The sequence below is a fragment of the Eutrema salsugineum genome, unplaced genomic scaffold (genome assembly GCF_000478725.1).
Source record: "Eutrema salsugineum unplaced genomic scaffold, Eutsalg1_0 scaffold_11, whole genome shotgun sequence".
NCBI classification, from domain to species: Eukaryota; Viridiplantae; Streptophyta; class Magnoliopsida; order Brassicales; family Brassicaceae; genus Eutrema; species Eutrema salsugineum.
This window is the reverse complement of record NW_006256901.1, coordinates 3,778,145-3,801,004: the sequence shown is the minus strand read 5'-3', so window position 1 is coordinate 3,801,004 and position 22,860 is coordinate 3,778,145. Positions and strand designations below refer to the sequence as shown.

General features: G+C 35.3%; 2 protein-coding genes across 2 annotated transcripts; one reads left to right on the top strand and one right to left on the bottom strand.

Annotated features, from left to right (window-relative positions):
• Window positions 1–6,796: 6,796 nt before the first annotated feature.
• Window positions 6,797–10,442, top strand: LOC18025904. Its single transcript, XM_006409394.2, has 7 exons — window positions 6,797–7,059; window positions 7,665–7,751; window positions 8,463–8,651; window positions 8,792–8,965; window positions 9,072–9,125; window positions 9,616–9,762; window positions 9,908–10,442. Exons 1-7 carry the CDS (start codon window positions 6,952–6,954, stop codon window positions 10,283–10,285), a joined length of 1,137 nt encoding a protein of 378 aa, XP_006409457.2. The 5' UTR covers window positions 6,797–6,951; the 3' UTR covers window positions 10,286–10,442.
• A 9,682-nt stretch (window positions 10,443–20,124) lies between these two features.
• Window positions 20,125–20,678, bottom strand: LOC18025903 (defensin-like protein 50). The gene is made up of 2 exons (XM_006409393.2): window positions 20,544–20,678; window positions 20,125–20,371 (listed from the first exon to the last, which is right to left on the bottom strand). Exons 1-2 carry the CDS (start codon window positions 20,626–20,628, stop codon window positions 20,217–20,219), a joined length of 240 nt encoding a protein of 79 aa, XP_006409456.1. The 5' UTR covers window positions 20,629–20,678; the 3' UTR covers window positions 20,125–20,216.
• Window positions 20,679–22,860: the final 2,182 nt, after the last annotated feature.

Genomic DNA, 22,860 nt, shown 5'->3' with positions numbered 1-22,860 from the left:
AACAAAATAACCGAAAAATGGAAAATTGCAGAAAAGGGGGTTCTAGAGTCGATTTACCAACTTTTCTCGGGGTTTTGCGGAAAAGGAAACGCGTGCCTTCCCCGGCAACGGCGCCAAAAACTTGATTGTGGTGTCGGTGTGTGTCGAGGGTTGTCAAGTTTTACCCTAAATGAAATCAATAGCCGCAAGTGCACAGCTGATCGATTGTAGTACTTAAAGATCGAATCCATAGGGAAGGAGGATCTTTTCCTGCAAAAAGCCTTTGAAATAAGTATAAAGTAAGGAAGTCTAGAACCAAAACGGTTTTGTGGGGGTTTGGTAGCGTGTTTAAAATGTAAAAACGAAATATTAAAAGAGAATACGGGAATTAAATTGCGTAATAACTAAACTTAACGAAAATGACTAAAAATGTAAAAAACGGATATCTAATTGCTTAAATGAAAATGAACTAAAAAGGAAAGACAATATTGAACTAAAGCTGAAAGAAAATCGATGTAAATCAATGGGAAAGAAGGCGTTGGGGTTCAGGGAAGTTTTCTCAGGGGTACGAACGATTCAAAACATTGCTAGAGAGTAAAATTGATAAGATCTTAGCTTAAACTTTTCGAACTGGAGTCACGGACGTATGAATACGCCACTGTCGTGATCATAGACAACTATCTCTCTCAACCCTGACCAGTAGGTTTCCACTCTGGCCCGGGAAGAGAAGAGATGCATTATGTTTAAGACTCGTCCTAATTCACAAATCGCCCATAGGTAGGTTTCCACTCCTATGTTTGTTTTGCTCTCTCAAACTAGATCTGATACCTGATGAACACTTTCGTGTCACCAAGCATCTGGATCAGATTGTAGTTCATGACGCTACTCTCATGCAGTAAAAACGAATTCAGAAGAAAAAGTTCTAAGATTCGGCTCAAAAGCTCATGGAATCCTCATCGAACATATAAATCCCCATCGAAAATCCCTTAATCCTAACAATAAAACTACTCAGACATAATGAACGAAATCAAAGACATAGTATTAAGAAGTAAAATAGAAACCGAAATTGAAAAAGAAAGAACAAGGGTTCAAGAGAACAAATCTCTCTCTCCCTAAAAGCTAAAGCAAAAACAATAAAAATATGAAGTAATGATAGATGATATTCGGTTCTCTCTTGTTTAGGGTTCCTAAGACATGTATTTATAGTGCTCAAGACATCTCTGGACGTCACTTAGGGTTTCTCCAAATGAAGGAATCATAATGGGCTTCAGAAATGGGCTTTTTGGGCTCGGAGGTTGCTGGCCGCAGTCAGGACAAGTGTGACCGCGGGGAACGAGTGTTTGGCCGCGGTCGGGATGCTCCTGACCGTGGGGAATGATTGTTTGGCCGCGGGTGGAAGTGCTTGCCGGCTGGTTTACGGGACATCTTGCTCATCGCGTATCTTTTGATTGAACTGTTGCATTGCCAAGCTGTAAAGTGCACTGGAAAGCTGATACTTCCATCTTTAAGGTCTCCAAATTTGAGCTGGATCAAACGGTGAGAAGGCTTTCAATCAGGGGTGAACTTCTGACGGTTTGACTCTGAGCTGAAATCTGGTTTTCTATCCATTTTGTTAAGCTTTTCCCTAAGTTACCTGAAAAGAGTCTTGGAACTACAAATACTAGAAAAACGTGATAAAAATACTTAAAAGCAATTAAAAACATAAAAAAGTATTTCAAAACGATCCATAAAAGTGGTCAAAATACGGTGTTATCAGCAATGAAGCTTGATGATGCTCTTTGGGCATACAGAACAGGTTACAAAACACCTTTGGGGACTACACCATTCCACTTGGTGTATGGAAAAGCATGTCATCTTCCAGTGGAACTTGAGTACAAAGCTGCTTGGGCAGTGAAGCTGCTGAATTTTGATGCAAAGAGTGCTCAGGAGAAGAGAGTAATGCAGTTGCATGAGCTGGAGGAACTTAAGCACCTGGCCTATGAAAACTCGAGGATTTACAAAGAGAGGACAAAAGCTTTCCATGACAAGAGGATCCTCAACAGAAGCTTTGCACCAAACGATCAGGTATTGCTCTTTAACTCTAGATTGAAATTGTTTCCAGGGAAGCTGCGATCGAGATGGTCTGGACCATTCACCATCTAGGAGGTTCGACCATATGGAGCTGTAGTGTTGCTGAACACTAAGGGAGGCGAGTTTGTTGTCAATGGACAGAGGTTGAAGCCATACCTTGCTGGTCCAAATATCGCAGAGGGTGAACCAGCCACCTTAAGCGATCCTCCTCAAGCCTAAATGGCCTTCCAAGTCAAGCTAATGACTTAAAACAAGCGCTTGGTGGGAGGCAACCCACCGGTAAGAGTCTCTAACTTTGTGTTTTTCAATTCTTAGCTACTAACTTTGTTTTTAGGTTCTTTGTTTTAAAAAAAAACAAAAAAAAAAACAGGTAAGAAGTTGTTCAACGTGGAAGAGAAGATGTGAGGAAGAAGAAGGAAGAGCACCCAACCGGAGCACCTGCTCCATCTGCTGGGTTGGTTGCTCAAAGCGTAAAAACTGACGAAAGAGCACCGCCTCCCCAGTCGGAGCACCTGCTCCGCCAGGGTGCTCACCACGTAAAAAGTGACGAAGGAGCAACCCAAGGGAAACCGGAGCACCTGCTCCGGCACCTGCTCCAGACGAACAAAAGACGAGGGAGCACCCAGCTCTGTTCCGGAGTACCTGCTCCGCCATGGTGCTCTACATGTGCGAACCAGGTAAGTTTTCTGGACACTTCTCTAGCTTATTTTTACACCGGGGACGGTGTGAAGTAAGTCCGGGGGAGGGTCGTGTCCCTTGTACTTCTTTCTTTTGCTTTCTTCCTTTTAGTACTTTCTTTGAGTCAGTTTTTAGTTTGTTTGTTTGAGTCATTTAGTTTCTTTGAGTCAGTTGGTTATATGAGTCAAGTCAAAGCTTGTGGGAATGAGGACCAATTCTATGATGATTTCAGACCATTTGTGAATCTTGACCATCTTCTTTTAGTGATTATTACTGCAGAATCATCTAGATCGACTAATGGAAAATTCAAAGACAAAGCAGTAGACTAGAGGAGCCCAAAATTCTTGACTAGTCCATTGAACCTGAGCTAATTTCTCAGCTCTTCATTTTTCCTCATCGATCAGGTTAGTGCTCATAGGGCTTGACTCCTCATTCTTACCTGACAAATAAAGACATGTGTGATAGCTTTGGTATTCCTCTCTCATGTTCTAAGCATTGCTTCAGGCTGTTTCTTAAAAAAAAAAAAATAATAAAAGGCAGAAAAGATTGAAATGATTTTCTTTTAGAAGTAAAGGGTTAGGAAAATTTCCAAGGATCTCATTATTTTACTTCTAAAGTGGAATGATCACACAAGGGATGGAAGCGAGGGGTAGGAAAATTTCCTGTGACCCCATTATTCGCCTACACCTTTGATATATAATGAGGGGACAAACCGGGGATTCGGTGGCAACCTTGTTATATGTGCCCAAAAAAAAAATGAAATAAAACAGCTTGAAAAGTGAATAAGTTCGGGGGAGAGGAAAGATACTCTTGTGTAGTATGGTCAATTTGTTAAGGTATAAGTATAGGAACGAGTCTAGAAGGTCTTTGGCACTAGTTTTATCGATGAGACTCAGAAATGATGGGACATGGATGATGTTATGAAATTGAGGGACTAATCTAGAAAGCTGCAGTGTCTACGGAGAAGTACATGGAGGTTAGATTTTTGACTGATTTTTGCAGCAGATTGTCACATGCCTTGGTCAGGTTTACGGTCTTTTGAGTTTTGCGAGTTCCCACCTTTATCGAGTCATTCTTTTGGAATTGAATGTGAGTTTGTTTGAGGACAAACAAAGATCCAAGTCCGGGGGAGTTGATGAGTGGAGATTTTGGCTCATTCTAACCTGTGTTTACTAATTGTTTTAGGAGTTTTTGGAGTCTTTTCAGGAAGTTTCAGGTGACTTAGAGGCCTTATCAGAGGATTGGAGTGTTTAGAAGGCATTGGAGCAAAAAGAAGCTGAAGCTGACCAAAAGAGGCCAATTTACACGAAGTTGGATCATTCTTGGTCGGGAGCACCTGCTCCCGATTTCACCCTTTCGTGGAGCACCTGCTCCAACCGCCTGGAGAGAAATAAGGAAATCGACTTTTACCTAATTTTAGGAGGAGAAAAAGAATAAAAAGTCCAGAGCCGCCTACCTTTTATCATCACGTTTTTCTACAGACTTTTTATGCTTTCTTTTTACAATTTCCTGAACCATAGAGTTTTTACTTGTAAGCTTTTGGGAGAAGAAATCTGCTACACTTTGAGAAGAATTCTGAACCCTATTATCTCTTCTGCGATTTTAATCCATGAATTTCTTTTCATCTGTTGCTGTGTTTCTTTTCTCCATGTCTGAGTAGATCTCTTAGCTAGATTAAAGCGTTCAAAGGTTTTGATGAGTTAAAGGATTAGATGCAAATAGGGTTTGATATCTTTCGTCTTCGCCATTGTTAGACTTGTTGCTTAGGTTGAATTGATCACTCAATCTGCGATTTTAGGTTAATCTATTCATCAAAAGTATAATAGGTTGCTAGAATAAACATTGGTGAGCGATTTGTCCTTAGCCAACGACAGTTGAAGTTAAGGCAAATCGTGAACATATCAAACCTGCTAGCTAATGCTTGTCTGCAATTTTCTAGGTTCAAACGACAGTTTAGGATTTAGGTTGTTAGACAAAGTTATCGAGATCACGACAGTGGATCGATAAGTTTTTCTGTTTGAGTTCGAGACTTGCGTTACACTTGTGCCCTGAATAGTCATCTGGTTCTTATCTCTGAAATTCCTGCGAATTGCTTTGGTCTAGTGCTTGTTTTAATTTGAATTTAAATCGTTGTTTGCCATTCTGTTTACTTTTTAGTTTTCACAACAAACCATCTTTTGTCTTAGCTTTAATTCAATCCTCGCAAAGACATAGAGTAACACTGGTCCTCTGGATTCCGAATCCTTTATAATACAACTACATCACTGTTCTATTGCAGTAGAAACTAGGAGTACATCCAGTGTGAATTGATAACCAAAAATTTTGAAAAACAAAACGCTGGGAATAGAAGAAGAAGTTCTGCCATTAAGGCAGAAGAGACCGAGGTATTCGAGGAGATCCTTGGAATAACATGGAATCTGACAGAGTTTTAAAAAACTCAACCTGAACCACAATGGTAATAATTAGCTAACCAAACAGCATCTGATTACAATCAGTAAGCCTCATCACAAGGAAGAGTGACCGCAACCAGTTGCCGCAAAGGATCTCATGCAGGATCTTTCCGCTTTGATTTCTACCACATATGGGTCTCAAATTTTATTTAAAAGTTAAAATTACTTAATTGAAGTTACATAATTGTGAGTGCATTTGATATATGTCATTGGACAAAATTACAATTTCTATATGTTCCACATAAATGAAAAGCATATTTATTCTGTCGGTTTTTTAGTTATTAATTTGTTTTAATGTTCATTACATAACTATTTTTGTTTTGGTTTCAAAAACTAATTTTTTCTTAGATACGAGAGTAAGATTTGTGCTTATTAAACACACTCAATATTAATAAAAGTAACTAAATTTATAAGTTAAACTGAAGATCTGTATTAATAAAGTAGCTAAATTTTAATTATCTTGCCTTTTCTGTATTCCATAGAAAACATATATAATGATAATGAAATTAAATAAAATGAAAAAAAAAACTTATTTACTTTGATTGGAAGAAGTGAGGTATAACCATTAAAAATTATATAAAAGTTAACGTAGATAATATGATACAAGACAAAAGTTGTCATGAATCTAAAAGCAAAAATTGTAATTATTAATTTGTTTTTCAATGTAGTATAACAAATTAGAAGTTTGTATTGGTTAAATTAATTAAGAAAATAAAATAATTTTTATATTTATTATTTTGTTATTTTTATAGAAAATATATATAACAAGGATGAAATTAATTAAAACGATGAAAAAATGATTTTATTTATTAGGAAAACTGATGTATAACTTTTCATTTTTGTATCAATATTATGATTATTATATAGCATTTGATTACTTTGTTATATTTATAGTTAGCTTTAGTATACTATTATAGTTAGCTTTAGTATACTAGTTATAAATATTATACTAAATTACAAGTTTTCTAAACAAAATATATTATATATTCAAAATAAGATCATAAAACCTCACAAATTAGATATAATTTTTAAGATTAAAACTGTAATTATTTATACATATTATTACATTTAATAATATACATAAATTTATCTTAGTAAATATATTTAATTTCATATAATATTTTTTATAAAAATAGTATATAAAAACATATCCACTTGTAGCGTGGATGAAAAACCTAATAATAATAGAAGATTAATTATAAAACTAATAATTAGCTAGTATTTATGTAATTGTATGAAAAAAAATATTATTTTAATCATTATTTACAATTGCATAATCAGCACATATATTTGTAATTATAAATACCAGCCAACATTTTTGTAGTTATCTATATATATATATATATTATATTTACATATTCGAATAAAAGAATTATGATTGATATTTACTATGGATATAACGCGGGTAATCACCTAATATATAATAATCTATACTCGATATTTTCTGTTATTTCAATCTATTTTTTCTACAGTAATTTAATTTCAATTAACTATAGTTCTTACACGTCCTTAATTACGAAAATTAGATTCTTTTACAAAAGTTGAAAGCAACACTGCGCCATATATAGAGAGGCGGTTCCATGCAGATATATTAGATCATTTTTACCATATAGAGAAAATATGCTAGCCAATAATCGGAGATTTTATATTGTAGCTTCCGTTGCCAAAAACTTGAGAATCGAGAATTGAGCTCATCCATAGAGTTGAGATCACTCTGAAGTCTGATACCAAATTGGACCGGAGCTAAATACTCGGTCTTCTTCCTCTTTCGATAATGGAGCTATTAATTGCCAAGCTATTACTAAGTCTTTGCTTCATACAACTCTCCAGTTCGAGAGTTGAGATGACTCAGAAGAAGCCTACCGTTGTCCTCACCATCGAGGTAATATTACTGAGATCGACGTAGCCATGAGGATTAAAATTTGGTATAGGTTGATTCGGATCATCTGTTCGATTTGATTTTGGAGAATTTACTTTCTTTTTCAAACGAAATCAAACATCCGAACCTAACTATCTTTAATACGAACAAAATTAATTAAATATCATTAATGGCTCTTCCATATTTACTAGCTAGTATATATCTTTCTCTCTTTTTTTTGGCAAGTTATCATATTTTCTATTAACGTTTTATTTGGGTGAGAAATATTTAACTTATATTTTTATAATGATAAGCTTCTACTTACCCAGATCTGGTAAACTTCATGAAATGGTATGTAGTCATTACATTTTTTTCTTTGTTACTGCACAATCAAATATGTACTCTCATCATATTAATTTTGTTAGAGACTCAATTTTATATTTTAGTTTGTTTACTTTTGTGTTACACGTTTACATGCCATAGTAGCAACTTTGTTTTAGTAAATAAGATCAAAACATTGTGTGTTTCAAAACAAACAAAACATTCATTTTGTAAACGAAAATGGAACACCTAGAAAGATATTGATATAAGAAACATAGAAATATAATGATACTCTTCTTATCAAACAGAGTCCAGATGGCGACATCATCGACTGCGTCCCTGTGAGAGAGCAGCCAGCGTTTGATCACCCGCTCCTGCGAAATCACAAGATTCAGGTACGTTTGGTTCCTAACCTGAACTGAAAAAAGCATTTGATCTAGGCTTTCAACGAGGGTTATAAGCTAACATAACTAATCATATGAAGTCACCTAATTCAACATAAAACATAAATTTCATGAAATATATAAAATCGTGGGGAAAAGTCTTGGGAGAAAAACTATACTCCATTCTCACATAGGCTCTGAATTGGAGCTTAAGTTGTTGTACGCCTTCCTTCTCATAGTCTATGGATTATGACTAATTGTGTTCAAAAGTGAACCTTATGGATATTATGACTAAGTGACTATGGATTGAAAGAAATTGCATTCTACCTTCCTCAACCATACTATGACTGAAACAAGTGACGGTAGAGCAAAATTTACACCATTGACAATGTAATAGAATCCTTTTAAGCCTTTGCCTCAACGAAATCTGTTTTGTAGGCGCATGCATGAATATCTTGAGATGAACCAAATAAAAAAAATCTACTTGTTGTATGAAAATATGACTTTCAACCACATTAAAGCATGCAGAAAAACAGAGAAATCTGAGACATGTGGTAGATTGTTCTAGGAGGAAAAGGGAGGATCGTAATGCTAGCATGATAACCAATAGCCAGGACACTAATATTTGTAGATTCTCAGTTTGTGTGGTTTGATCTCATCTTATTGTAATGATATTTTATGGTATTTTATTCTTTTTCAATACTAATTATTTTTCCAATACAGTATGCACCTGCAGGATTACCAAAGATGATCACAAAAATAGAAGAGAAAAGAGTGTCGCAAATGTGGAACCGAAATGGCACAAGCTGTCCAGACAATACCGTGCCCATAAGACGTAGCACGAGCATGGCCAAAAAATTTGGTAAAAAACATTGGACCGACTTTCCATACCCCGCCGAGGAAGGACACGAGGTCACTTTCTAATAAATATACCAACAGTATTACACATGCCTATATGTTGTTTTCTTCTTTGTTAAAAAAAAAAAGAATAAGGTTAGGAATTTGACTTAATTTGACCTATTAATATTGGTTTAACTTGGTGTAAATAATAGTACGCCATTGGAGAGATGGTATATTTACGGGGAATATATGGAACACAAGCGACGATGAATGTGTGGGATCCAGTTGTAGAACAAGGAACAAACGAGTTTAGTTTGTCGCAGATTTGGCTTGTCGCCGGACATTACAACGAATCTGATCTTAACACCATTGAAGCTGGTTGGCAGGTTTGATTTCCTTTTTTCTTCTTTATAAATCATCATAATTATTTAGATTGTGTACAAAGATCGATGGACAAAAGAGTAACATTAATGTGATAATTCTATTGTTTAGGTTTTTCCTGATCGTTATCATGACACCCAGCCACGACTTTTCATTTATTGGACGGTATGGTTTAATTAGTTTGCAATTCTTTTCCTTGATTTTAATATTATAGACTCAAGCACACACATGAGTTGTGTTATTGTTTAATACTAATTAGGATCAAGAAACTGAACTTAAGTTAATCATATTTATGTGTGCGTCGCACGACTTTATGTTCTAAATGGTATTGCATATTTATTATCAAAGAAATCTCGTGAATTGTTAACCGAATTTGGTTTATTTTCGATTCTTACTTGTGGGAAGTATAATCATTTGTTGATTAATGAAGTTGAAGTTAAAAAAGGAAGAACAATGAAGTATATATTTATCAAAAAGAGGCATATATAATTTACGAACACTCAAATTTTCAAGTTTTTGTTATATTACGATAAACACTAAACTAACTATACCGTTTGTCCGCTTTTAAAATGCGAATATATTAGGAACTGTTTGTTGGTATTATTCTTATAAAGTTACTAACGATTATGAAAATAACGTGTAAAATGTTTTGTAGAGAGACACATATCAAAAGACAGGGTGTCTCAACTTCGATTGTCCTGGTTTTGTACAAGTCAGTAACGACTTTGCGATAGGTGGTGCCTTTTCTCCGATCTCTTCTTATGGCGGCAACCAATATGACCTAACCATGGTCATATGGAAGGTACTTTTTGTAGACATTTTGATTCAGTTTAGATTCGAATGATTTAATTCTTATTTGATTTGATGCTTTGCCCTTGATTTTTTTTTTTTTTTTTTGTCTTGCTTATCTATGTTTAGTTTGTTACTTTGTTTTGTGAATTGTGTAGGATACTAACGATGGGAACTGGGGGCTGGGTATTGGCCAATCATTTGTTGGCTATTGGCCGGCAAAACTGTTTACACATCTAGCTGATGGCCCTGCAAGGTTGGTGCAGTTGGGTGGCGAGGTTGTGAACACACACAGCTATGGCCAGCATACGACCACACAGATGGGTTCAGGCCACTTTGCCGAGGAAGGCTTCGGAAAAGCCAGTTTCTTTCGAAATCTTGGCATCATTGATTACCTCTACTACTTGCAACCGGTCCAAGACTTTATCCTTCAGACGCGGAACACCACATGTTACAACGCGTTGAAGGCTTATACTAAGGAGTGGGGAACTCATTTTTATTATGGTGGCCCGGGATTCAATGTCTTATGTCCTTAGGTTTCGGGTTTTCTTTGAGTGGAGTGAGATATGTGAAATAAACTCGTTTGTGTTGTAAGACTCTTTACCTTGTTTTCTCTGTCTCTGAGATTTATGGCATTTGTAATAACTAACATTGTCAAGAAGCCTTAAATTGTAAAGAGGTTTCTTATTGATAAAGGTACTATAGCAATGTCTTAAATACAAGAAACAAGTTTGACCTTGTTGTTATTTACACAACGACCAAATGAGCCCATTGATGGCAGAATACCTTTTTTCCTATGGTGAAGTGTGTAGATTACAAACTCTCAGTTAGAGAAGAAAATATTCAAACTCTCTTCGACCCAAATTTTTTCTCAAAATATCAATGAGTTTAGTCTTTTTCAAAATGTGCCTGTGGCAATTGTTCTAGGCAATTTAGTCTAGATTTCTCTCATGTTGCATATAAGAATCCTAGGATGTATCATGTATATATTGGATTTGCAATTACATTTTGGTCATTTTAGGTACTTTTGAGGCAAGAAGAGAAGAAACTTTGAGCAGAGAAGCATGTAGATGATGAAGAGCCGAAGAGGAGCCAGAGAGAAGGAAGAAACACGAGAAGAGAGGCTTGCACTGGTTCTTGGGCCGATACAAAAAGGCGTTATCAAGAGAGAGGGACGACTTCAACCAATTCCTATATTATTTGAACACTTGATAACAAGATTAATAAAAGCTTCTTCTCTTATTGCATTAGAAAAATAACTCAAAAACTAAAGCTCACAAACTTTTTAAGGGTCTGCAACAACTCTGCAACTCCTTATATAAGTTTATATATCTCCTAAAACTAATAGAACTACAAGTTAGAATATTTCCTAAAAACCTCTTTGTTCCTAAACACAACTTAATTATGAATTAGATAACTTGCTCTTCAAGTTTATTCCAACAATCTTCCCCTTAAACTTGAAGTCCTCTTTGGATACTCTTTGAACTCCAATGAGATTTCTCATCTCTTTGAACTTGATCCTTCCAAACGCCTTTTGTCAAAATGTCAGCCTTCTGCTCAGTTCCAGGAACATATTCAATAAATATTTGCTCATTCTCTACACATTCCCATATAAAGTGGTACCTCCGGGGTATATGTTTGCTTTGCCCATGAAAGACTAGATTTTTAGTCAATGCTATTGCTGACTTATTATCTATATATACAAAACTTTGCCTTTTCACACTCTGTACATGTGACTTCGCCGAGCAACTCTTGAAGCCAGATTGCTTGTTTGGCTGCTTCGGTAGCTGCCATAACCTCTGCCTCGCATGAAGATAGTGCCACAATCTCTTGCTTCTGAGAGCACCAAGTGATTGGACAAGCATTTAGGTAGAAGATATGACCTAAATTATCCACAGTCTCTTCCTTCTTCTCTTGAGTTGTTCCACTTCCAGCTCCTCTTTTTGTCAAAAACGACATCTCTATTTACCACTATTTTCTTGTTCCTTGGATTTAACAGCCGATAAGCATTTGATCCAGGTTCTGTTCCCAGAGAACCAGGATTTGTGATCTATCATCTAGTTTCTTTAAGTGAGGAGCTGATGTTTTTGTATAGCCGATGCAACCGAAGACTCGTAGATGTTCGACATTATGCCTCTTATTCTTGAAAACTTCATATGGAGTTTGTGAATCCAATGTTTTTGTCGCGACTCTGTTTATGAGATATATAACATGTCTGACTGCTTCTCCCCATAAGTAGTTTGGAATATTCATATGCTTCATGATGCTTCTTATCATCTCCAAAAGAGTTTTGTTTCGCCTTTCTACGACCCCATTTTGTTGCAGACTATACTGAGCAGTCAAGTGTCTTTGTATACCAGAGTTTGCACAAAAATCTTGGAACTCTTGAGACGTGAACTCTCCACCATGATCAGTTCGAAACGTCTTGATACTCATTCCTGTTTCTTCTTCAACCAACCCCTTTAATTTCTTGAATCTGCTGTATGCTTCACCCTGATCTTTCAGGAGAATCGACCACATATACCTGGAATAGTCATCAATCAAGACAAATATATATCTGTTTTGTGCCACAGTTGCAGGTGTAATGGGTCCACAAAGATCCCTATGAATGAGTTCAAGTGCGCGTCGGTATGTTTTTGCTAGAGGGAAAGATTTCTTGATCTGCTTGCCAAGTAGACGCGAAGGGCATGTTTCTTTCTCGACTTTGATACTCCGTATACCAGTAACCAAATTCTTCTTGATCATGGTCTTCATTTTTTCTATACCAACGTGACCTAGCCTTGCGTGCCACTTCGCTGAATCACTCAATGTCATGATCTGCAGACATTTAGTGTTTTCCACCTCCATATATACCTTGTATAACTGATTTCTCGATCTGTTTGCTTTCACCAGTAATTTTCCATCCTGATCATACAAGGTCAAGTAGTCTTCCCTCATTCTGACATCACACCCCGATTCTGTGGCCTGTCCTAGACTGATGATATTGCTCTTTAAATCTGGTATAAAATAGAAGTCTGCTAACACTTTTCTTTCCCCATCTTTAGTCACAAAGAGTATAGACCCTTTACCTTTTATATCAATGCGTGAATCATCTTCAAACCTCACTTTTCCTGTGATATTCTCATCGATCTTGGAGAACTAATTTCGGTTTCTGGACATATAATTACTAGCCCCATTGTCTAGATACCACACGTTTTCACGGTCGCTTGATGTCTCAAAGTTGTTTGGCTTCACGTTTTTCTCGTTAAGAAACACTACCTCATGCATCATTAGCTTCTCTGCTTGCTGTGTTTCATCAACATCATTCTCTTTCGTTTCCTAGAGCTTAAAAGTCTATCCGAACAGTTTGAGGCAAAGTCCCCTGTTTTATCACACCGATAACATACTATCTTTGACAAATCTCTTGCCTCGTATGATCTTCCACGACCTCTTCCTCTATTATAGAAGTGTCCTCCAAAACCTCTGCTTCTGTTTTCAACGTTTTAATTTTGGTCTGGTTGTTTTTCTGTATTCGCATAAATTAACTTGCTTTGGTTCTCTTGAGCTTCCTCCACTTGTTTGTGTATACGTTCTTCATAAGCCTTTAAACATCCTACGATATCCTCGAAGTTTGTAGCATTAAAATTGAGAACCTGTTTGAGTGATGCCACAGTGTGTATGTATTTCTTTCGAGGAATACTCTTGAGAAATTTCTTAACCAGCTTAGGTTCTTCGATACTTGTTCCCAAAGCAGCTGACTTTGAGCAAATTTCGGATAGCTTGCCACTCAACTCATCTATGGTTTCGGTATCCTTCATCTTCAATCGATCAAACTCGAACATTAAGGTTTGTAGTCGAGCTTCTCTGACTCTCTCTGCTCCTAAATGCCTTGTCTTGACCGTGTTCCAATTTTTTTTCACCGATCTAACTCTCCAACTTGTAATATGAGCGTTTCAGGTATTCATTGAAAGATTAGACCCATAGCTATGTCGATCTTCTCTCCTTTGTTCGACTCTGCTTCCACAACTTCCCAGACCTTGTGGATTTTGAGTAGAACCTTCATCCTCTGCAACTCTTTATATAGGAAATATTTCCTAAACCTAATAGAACTACAAATTAGAATATTTCCTAAAAACCTCTTTTTTCTTATACACAACTTAATTAGGAATTAGATAACTTGCTCTTCAAGTTTATTCCAACATCCTATGAGATATCTGCATTGATTGCTAGACCGGTGTAGAGAGCCGACACAAAGTGTTGAAGATGGAGCAAAATTTTCTGGTGAAAGAAAAGGGTCAAAATGGCGATATAGGTATCCAATGGAAAGAGTCAAGCTGCAGTAAAGGACCAATAATCTGGAGGCGTTCACACTGGTCCACATAACGCCGCCTAAGCGATGCCCCAAATATGAAGATAAAAAGAAGAAAGACAGTATTTTTATGATTAACATGGCAATCACATGACCACCACACACGGCCTATGTGAGTTGCATCTCTTTATTATTATTGACCCGACCTGTTTTGTCCTGGGTCGATCTGGGTTATTCTTGGTTGACCCGGTCGACTATGTACTCTGTATAAATACTAAGTTGCACATTTTAGAACTAAGTTTTAAAGGGTATTCCGATCCTCCCTAGCTCTACTCTAAAACCAAAGATTTTTGTTGGATCTTTGACCACTTCAATGATCTAGTAAGCTTTCTTTGTTTTAAACTATATGAATACCCGCACATAATGTGCGGGTTTTTTTCTTCAACTATTTCAAATTTATATATTTTTGTATTTTCCTATAAAAATAAAAATCATTATTTGTTATGTGTTAGTATATTAATATAAATCAATCAACTTAAAATAAAATCTCATTAAAAAAATTAAGAGTTTATACAAAACACTATCAATTTTTTAATTAATTATAACATAAATTCTTGTTAATATCTACATAAATGTTATTTAATAAGAAATTAATACATTTTTTGAAGTGGTTTAAAATTTAATATTAAAATTTATTAATTATTTTGTTTCTTTTAAATATAATTTTAAATGCGTTTTTTTAAACTATTTCAAATTTATATATTTTTATTTTCCTAAAAAAATATGATCATCATTTGTTATGTGTTAATATATTATTATAAATCAATTAATTTAAAATATAATATCATTAAAAATGAAGAGTTTATTAAAAAAACAACAATTTTAATTAATTATAACATAAAATCTCATTTAGTAATTATATAAATGTTATTTAAGAATCAACTAATAGAAAAAACCTTTCATTTTGTAGTGACTTAATATTAAAATTTCTTAATTAATTTTCTTTAAAAACTGTAATTTTAAATTAAAAAATATGACACATGTCATTCTCATATCAACTCTTAAATGCTGATGTGGCATTCATATGGAGAGAGTTGAGACTTTTATATATAAGATATTAATCGTCGTAATCTCCATTACATAATGACTTCCTTTAATGTATTTGCTTTTGTTTGTTGTGTGAATAGTTTCATTATGGGCTTGGACTAGGTAGATTATTAATACAAGATTGGGCTCGGAGTGAACGTTGACACAAGCAAGGGTCAGGTTTCACCAAGTGAGATGCTCAACTGGTTAATTCCTAAACGGCAGGGACAGATGAACTAAGTGGAATGAAGTGAACCACCCAAGGTGTGAAAGCCTAGAGATAATCACGAATCAAGAGCATTTGGAGAGTTGGAGGACCTGGTTTCGACAAGGGTTTTAATGTGATGGCAAGCACAAAAGCTTTGTGTCAAAGTTAAGAAAATTCTTGCATTTTATTGATAATTTTTAGGAGATTTTGGACCAAAGCCCGTAATCCCCTCAGGCCCAAAACCACAACATGCTATATTAGTTCTGTCCCAAGCGTCACTCGATCCTGTAATTTCTAGGTTTTGCTTAAGACCTTTTTACCAATTGAACTAACGACACTTGGTCGTTTTATTTGATAATTAAAGGTAACCAAACAATACAATCCTGAAAGGAGCTTTATAAATGGCAGCCTTGACCTTCGTGGGTCTAAGTTCGGAAAGGATTTTGTAGAAGGCTTTCTTGCCAACTCTGTCTTCAATAAGAGAAGCTTTTCTTCATCCTTTATCTCTTTACTTTACTGTTTTTCTATTTTAAAACCAATGATGATATTAAGCTCAGGTATGTCTGAGTAGTTACCTTGTTGGGTAAAAGGTCATCAAAAGGGACCCCATGATCGAAAACATCTAGGCTTTTTTAGATTAAAGATTTCGTTTTTAAATGATTCTCTCATTCATCCCGATCCTATAAATGTATGCTGGATTGATCACATAGCATCTGGTTTAAGGTTTACTCAGAGCCACGACAATGTTATATCAGATTGCCTGATCTGGATCTTATGGACGTAACTGTCATAGGAGACGAAAGCTACCTACAGAGGAAACGTGAGCCGAGATGAATTCCAATTAGTTAATGCATGATCTCTCTCGTGGCAAGAGACGGAAGCTATTTGTCGAGTTTGAGTGATTAGATGATTAGGGTGACGACAATTGGCTAATCTTACCTGTGTCTATTCTAGTTCTAAAATCATAGAAAATCTTTATCTAAATTCCTTATGTTAAAGATCATGAACCCTAGAGATAAACCCTAATACCCAGCGCTTTTTACATATAGCTTTAATCTCTTGCATTTAGTTTTATTTCTTGCTTAGTATAGTAGAATTAGTGACACACAAAACACCCTTTAATCTGATTAGGTTTACAATTGTTATTAGTATCAGTTAGGAGTCGTCACACACAAATCCCTACGGATTCAATACCTAAATACTACTGCGTTTTCTGTGCACTTGCAGCTTGTTTAAGGTAAAACTTTTAGTTGCCCACTGCACCCAAATCACCTAGTTAACATTTCTCTGAGACTTTCCAGTAGAGGAATAATTGGGTACTCTCTAGGAGATCGCAATGTATTATTTATCGAGTCAGCTGGGTTATCGGTTCTAACGTTATACCTATATCCAAGGAATTTTCATTTTTCCCATTTCGTAACACCTGCTTCCTGAAGACACTTTCCAACACCTGGACTTAGAGAAAATGGTAGCAAACTTGGTCTCAAAATCAGCAACCATGTACTCTATAGATTCTTTTGCAATAAAACCAGTCAAACCCTGTATCTTGAAATATGTTACCACATTATTCAGAAAATGGTGGATACAGATTCCATGGCTAGATTGTGGGTACACTTTCTCAAGTGCTTTAATTACGAAAGTATTTTTATCTGACACAAAAGCCAAACCCACTTAATCCGCAATGAAAATTTTCAGTTGCACCATAAACCACTCCTATGACATGTCGTTCTCTGAAATGAAAACCCCTTTGTATTTGCTTTTCAAAAATGTCCCATCCACAACGATTACCCTGCAAATAGCTTTGTAAAAATATCAAACCGATTGACTGAAACAGATGAACAGAAATTTAAACCGTCCAATAATATCAGTTTCATCTGCGTATGGGTCCCTGGATTCGCTTATGTGCAAATATTTAGGAATTTTTGCATAGATTTTCCTAGGAATGCCTGTGATAACACTAATCACATACTCACGAGATTCCCATGAATGGTCGTAAGAGATGTCACATCCATGCTCAGTATGAATAATCTGAATGATTTCTTTTGGTTTAGGACCTTCATTATCACCCTCGTACTTATTCTTAATCAGATTACCAATTGTTTTCGCTGAAGTTGTCCTACCGACTTCGTCTTTAGTAGAAGGAGCGCATGTATGTTGAGCAACATACTTGTTGATTCTGAAATAAAGTGACCCCTCTAGATATTGTGCAAGAACACACCAGTTGCATGACTTCTCTTTGCAGCGTATACACCACACTCGTTTGGTTGATTCCAATACGTTGTATTCAAAATTATCCTTCATCGCAGTAATTTCCAAAGAAGCCTTCAACTTTGCTTCTAAAAATTTGATCATTCTTTACAATATCAAGCAAGTTAAGACGAACATTCTTATCACTGTCAACTTTGTTGTCAGCCATAACAGGTTCATTTAACTCTTCCTCCACGTTTTGGCCACTGCCTCTAATATCATCATCGTTTGACTTCACAACCATTGCGTCATTGTTTTTCATACAGCTAGATTCAGATGGATTCTTCATGAATTTCATGTTCATAGGAATCTCATGATATTCAGCATACGAGGTGAATGTCACACACATATTTATCGAGGTTCTATTTCTAGACTACCCAACAAAATTTTTGAGCTGACAATCATTGGTGATACTCACTGGTGGAGAACCTACAATATCAATCAAATCACTCGGTAGATAACTAAATTTAGCTTTGTGATTGACTACTCTATAGTCTTGTAGAACCATCGTTTCTAACTTGGCAAGAGTGATATTTGATTCAACAGCAACTAACCTTGCTCGTTTTTCTTCATTAGCCATAAAAATCCACTTCTTATCTGTTCCATATTTCCATGACCCACTAGTGACATAGAAATGTAGCATGTTTAAAGTAGAAGTTAGTCAAACATAGAGAAAATATGCTTATCAATGGAATAGAAGAAGAAGATAGCGATGATAGCCAAAAAAAAAAAACAAAAACATAAAACAAAAGCTAAAAACCTGAAAAAAAGAAAATTAAAAGATTTTTGGAAATATTCAGTTCTGGTTGTTAACCACTTTTTCTAGATTTTCTCAGATTCTGGTAGAATTCGTATTCTATATTAATGTAGAATACAGACTGTATGTATAAGATTTATTCTACAATAACGTAGAACCTAGTCTAATAAATAGAAATGATATTTTATGAGAATGTAGAATACATTGTATTCAGTAGAACTTATTTTCTATCAACATGTAGAATATAGTGTATTTGTAAAACTTATATTCTACCATAATGTAGAATATAGTGTAACGCATAGAATATGTTTTTCACCAATAGGTAGAATATTTAAAGACCTCTACAAAACCAACAGGTGGAAATTTTTTCACAATTATGCTTGTAGAATAATGAGAGAGAACAAGAAATCAGATTCTACGTAAATGTAGAACGTAGAACATGAACTAAATGGTGGTAGTGGGGTGGTTCCCTTCCTTGGTGAGAGTTGCCCTGTTAGTCTAGGCCATGGATCAACTCCCCATAGAAGCAGAAATTGCAACATTTAATCCATTTGGTCACCGGGGCATTCACATGGTCTTTCTGAGCCCCATGATTAGTTGGTGTTGGGGGGGATAATACGCTGGTCTATAGTCAGGATTTGAAATCCGTAACTGCGCTGCCGGCGGTCCCCTAATTCAGCTGATATACCTGAGTTATAAAAGAAAAGAACGTAGAACATGCATTCTCCATTACGTAGAAAATATTTTTTTAATATTTTTATTCTTTAAATAATTTCCGAGAATATTTTATTTTATTTTTAGGAATTTTCCAAAAAAAATAAAAATAGTTTTGATTTTATTTCTAATTAAAACAGCCATAACTAAAGAGTAATTATGTCAAGAATTAACAAAAAATATAAAAAAACATTAAGGAGGCAAGTGTTAATTGAAGTGGTATTATAAAAGCATTCTCCCTAAATTTAATTCAACTAGAATTTGGTTTTCTACAATTGAGAAAAGTAAAAGCGTTAGAGTGAAAATGCCTAATTACTCTATTTTGTTCCATTATAATTATTCTTTTTATCATCCCATTCCTCTCACTCACAACAATTTGCACCTATTAAAAAAAATCAATATCAAAACCTCTAAAAACAATAAACTGGACCCCAAATATCATAGGCCCCGAGGTAGTTGTACAATTCACCTTCATAATTTAGATAGTACTGTATATAGTAAGAGTGCAAAAGATGGGGATAAATGGAAGAACTTGTGAGGAACCAACAATGAGTTGGCCTAGTGGTTAAGCCCTTGGGTTACCAATAACGTAGGAATCTTGGAGGTCACAGATTCGATTCACTTTAGGAGGAGTCTGCTTTCCAAGGTAGACTGAGAGGTATACGGGCTTTTAAGCCCAAAACCTCCTAGTCATTATATTAGGAAAGAGAAATTGATAGAAAAAAAATAAATAAAGGAAATGAGAAAGGGGTAAACTATATCCGTTCAAGAGCAGTGTTAATAATACTTTTGCAGTTATAGAATACAATGACACTCATTGTTATAACTTCTCTAATGTAAACATCAAAATTAGTTTGCGCTTTTGGATCAAGGTTTTGAACAATAACAAAAAAATGTTAGAGAGAATTTTTACCAGTTTGTTAGATATGATAAAATCAGACTTTACATAGTTACACTAAAAAATATTTAATATTGAAACAGAACAATTATAAATAACTAGGATATAAAAGCGTGGACACCAACACAAATCAACTCACAATTGTGATTTCTAAGATTACGAAAACATCAGGTCAAACAATGGTTTTATTTCATGATATTTTTATTAGCAAAGAAACTATCATAGTTAAAGGATACATTAATGAAGACCAACGGATCATCAGTTTTTAACTAATAACAACAACAATATTCAGGTCCTGAAGGAGATTGGGAGCGACATCCTCCTGCCGCGTACCCTGATGATAAGCAATCCACATTGCATTCGTACATATTATATGAAGCCGTGCATTTATTGAAGCATTTTAGGCCGTTCGTTGCTTTAATCTCTGTACATATATATAGAAATTCCACATTCATATAACATACCAAATTATAATTTCAAAAACTCCTATTCTTTTTACAATTTCTCACATTTCTCCATGTTGTATATTCCTTTTAAAATTTTATATGATCAAAAATTATTAATTGCAATAACTATTATATTAAAATAAAACAGACCTGATGCCATAGCGTTTTGGGTGTACAACGAAACATCCAATATAACTACAAGAAGAAAAATCGCTAAGATTTTTGCGTAACTCATTTTCTTCTTGTTTATTTTTTGTATAAAGTCTCTGTTGAAGAAAACAAAATAATCTTGAAATTTTTAGATCTTGAATAAGCCACTTTATAAAACACTTAATCTTGGAATTAAACACATAAATATCCATTCTCTTTTGTTGACCAAGAAAAAGTCTATTATTTTGTTTCCTTCCAAATGTCAATATTTACACGATTGTCTCTATAATTACCATATATGTCTTCCACATTTGTTAACATAAGTATTAAATTTAATTAATTATTTCTGTATATGGTATCATATTAATTTATTTAGCAAAGTTTCTTTGGTCTAATGGTATAATTAATATGCCTAGATCACAACATCTATTTTTTACCAAAGGAACTTTTCTTCCAAAACTTAAAAAGTCGGTCAATCTTTCTTTTTTCATTTTTTTGGAAAATTATTTTTGAAGTTTAAAAATATATATGATAATATGTAAAACTACTCTTTTTATTTAAAACACAGGGTTCGCTCTGGCATTTATATAGTAAAACGGATGTAAACCTCTGTTTTAGATCTAACATTTCCAATTCTGAACTTATTTGACACTTTACCAAATTTTCACTCAATTCTTGCGTTAAAAAAATTTCTTTTTTTTCCTTTCTGTCAAAGGGCTTTCATAAATTTTAAAATATTTACATAGGACCAGGATGAAACCACTCATCTTTTACAATCCAGAAAAGAAATAGAAATACTATAATAAGAAGAGAAAAATGGAGAGGACATTAAATGCTAGAGCATCAGACCGGTGAGTGCGACTTTGTTCTTCACAGCCGACAGAACAAGCTCGATGATTTTTGACGGAGGCCAAGAAATACCACTATATATGATATTGGCGATTCCGTTTTGACCAAATCTCATAAATGCAGGGTTGCCATGCCTGGATCAAAGCACTAGAGATGACATTGCTACAAGATGCAGATAAGAGCCAGGGCTGAAACAAGCTCCATGACAAAGGAGGGGCCACAATCAATAGTTTCCCAATGACAGCTTTCCAAACCACCTCCGAGAACGAGCAGTCAGAAAAATAAGTGATCCCAACATTCATTGCTCGTACCACACAGAAGACCTAATTGTTCTACATCACAGCCCCATCTAAATAAACGATCAAGAGTCGGGTTGCGATCCAAAACAAAAAGCCATGCCGCAAAGGCATGTTTTGGGATTCTAATCTTAGGCCAGACAAGAGGGAACCAAGGAACTACCTCTCTTGACTCCCTAATCTTGTTCCAAAATAGGGAGGAGGAAAAAGATTTCTCAGTACAATAGAACAATCAATTCATGACGACCGTTTAGGACGATTACAAAACCGTCGTAAATATACATCGACTATACGTTGATTTTATGACTATACGTTGATTATACGTTGATTTGAACAGTGTCCAAAATGATACGTTGATTTTACAATGATCTATATACGAAGATTTGGAAATACAATTGGTCATATACGATGATCTATATAATTTAGAAATCCTCGCTAATTCGTCCAAACCCCTATTTTACATTGAATTTACAACGATTATAGCCGTTGTAAAAGGCTCATTTTCTTGTAGTGTCTAGATTTTGTCATCAAGAATCCAAGCTGCTTTGTCACTCTCGAAGGAGATAAAGAGTGTAGTGATAAAGGCGAATAACTGAAGTATCCAGTCAGACCGAGCCGGAGGAAGATGCCATCCCTGAGAAGTAATAAGCTAGCTGACTGTTGAGAAGAGAGGAATGCCAAGCCTTGAGGGACCATCCGGTCTCAAAACTGAATTAATGGACGGTGTCCTTGGATCCCACTAGAAAAAGGTATCGTTTCCGATCAAAATCCAAAGAAAAGAAGCTGCTTTACCTCTAAGCCTTAGGAGATTTCGAAACATCCAAGATAGAAAGCAAGTTTTTGTCATTTAGAGCCCAGAAAGGTGAATGGGAGAGGTATTTTCTCCTTATCTATGCAACCCAGATAGATCCTGCTCTGAAGAACAGCATCCAGATAAGCTTCAGTCCACAGATGTCATTCCATTAACTCAACTTTCTCATACCAAGGCCTCCTTCTTTTTTGGGGAAGCATATAGAAGACTAGGAAACCTTTGCAACCCTAGCAGAGTCGAGGAATCCATGCCAAAAGAAAGCGCTGGCGAGGGTATTTATTTTCTTGAGCACCTGTTTAGGAATGATTAAAGCCGAACTCCAAAAGCCAATAATTCCTGGAATGGCTAGTGTATCTAAAAA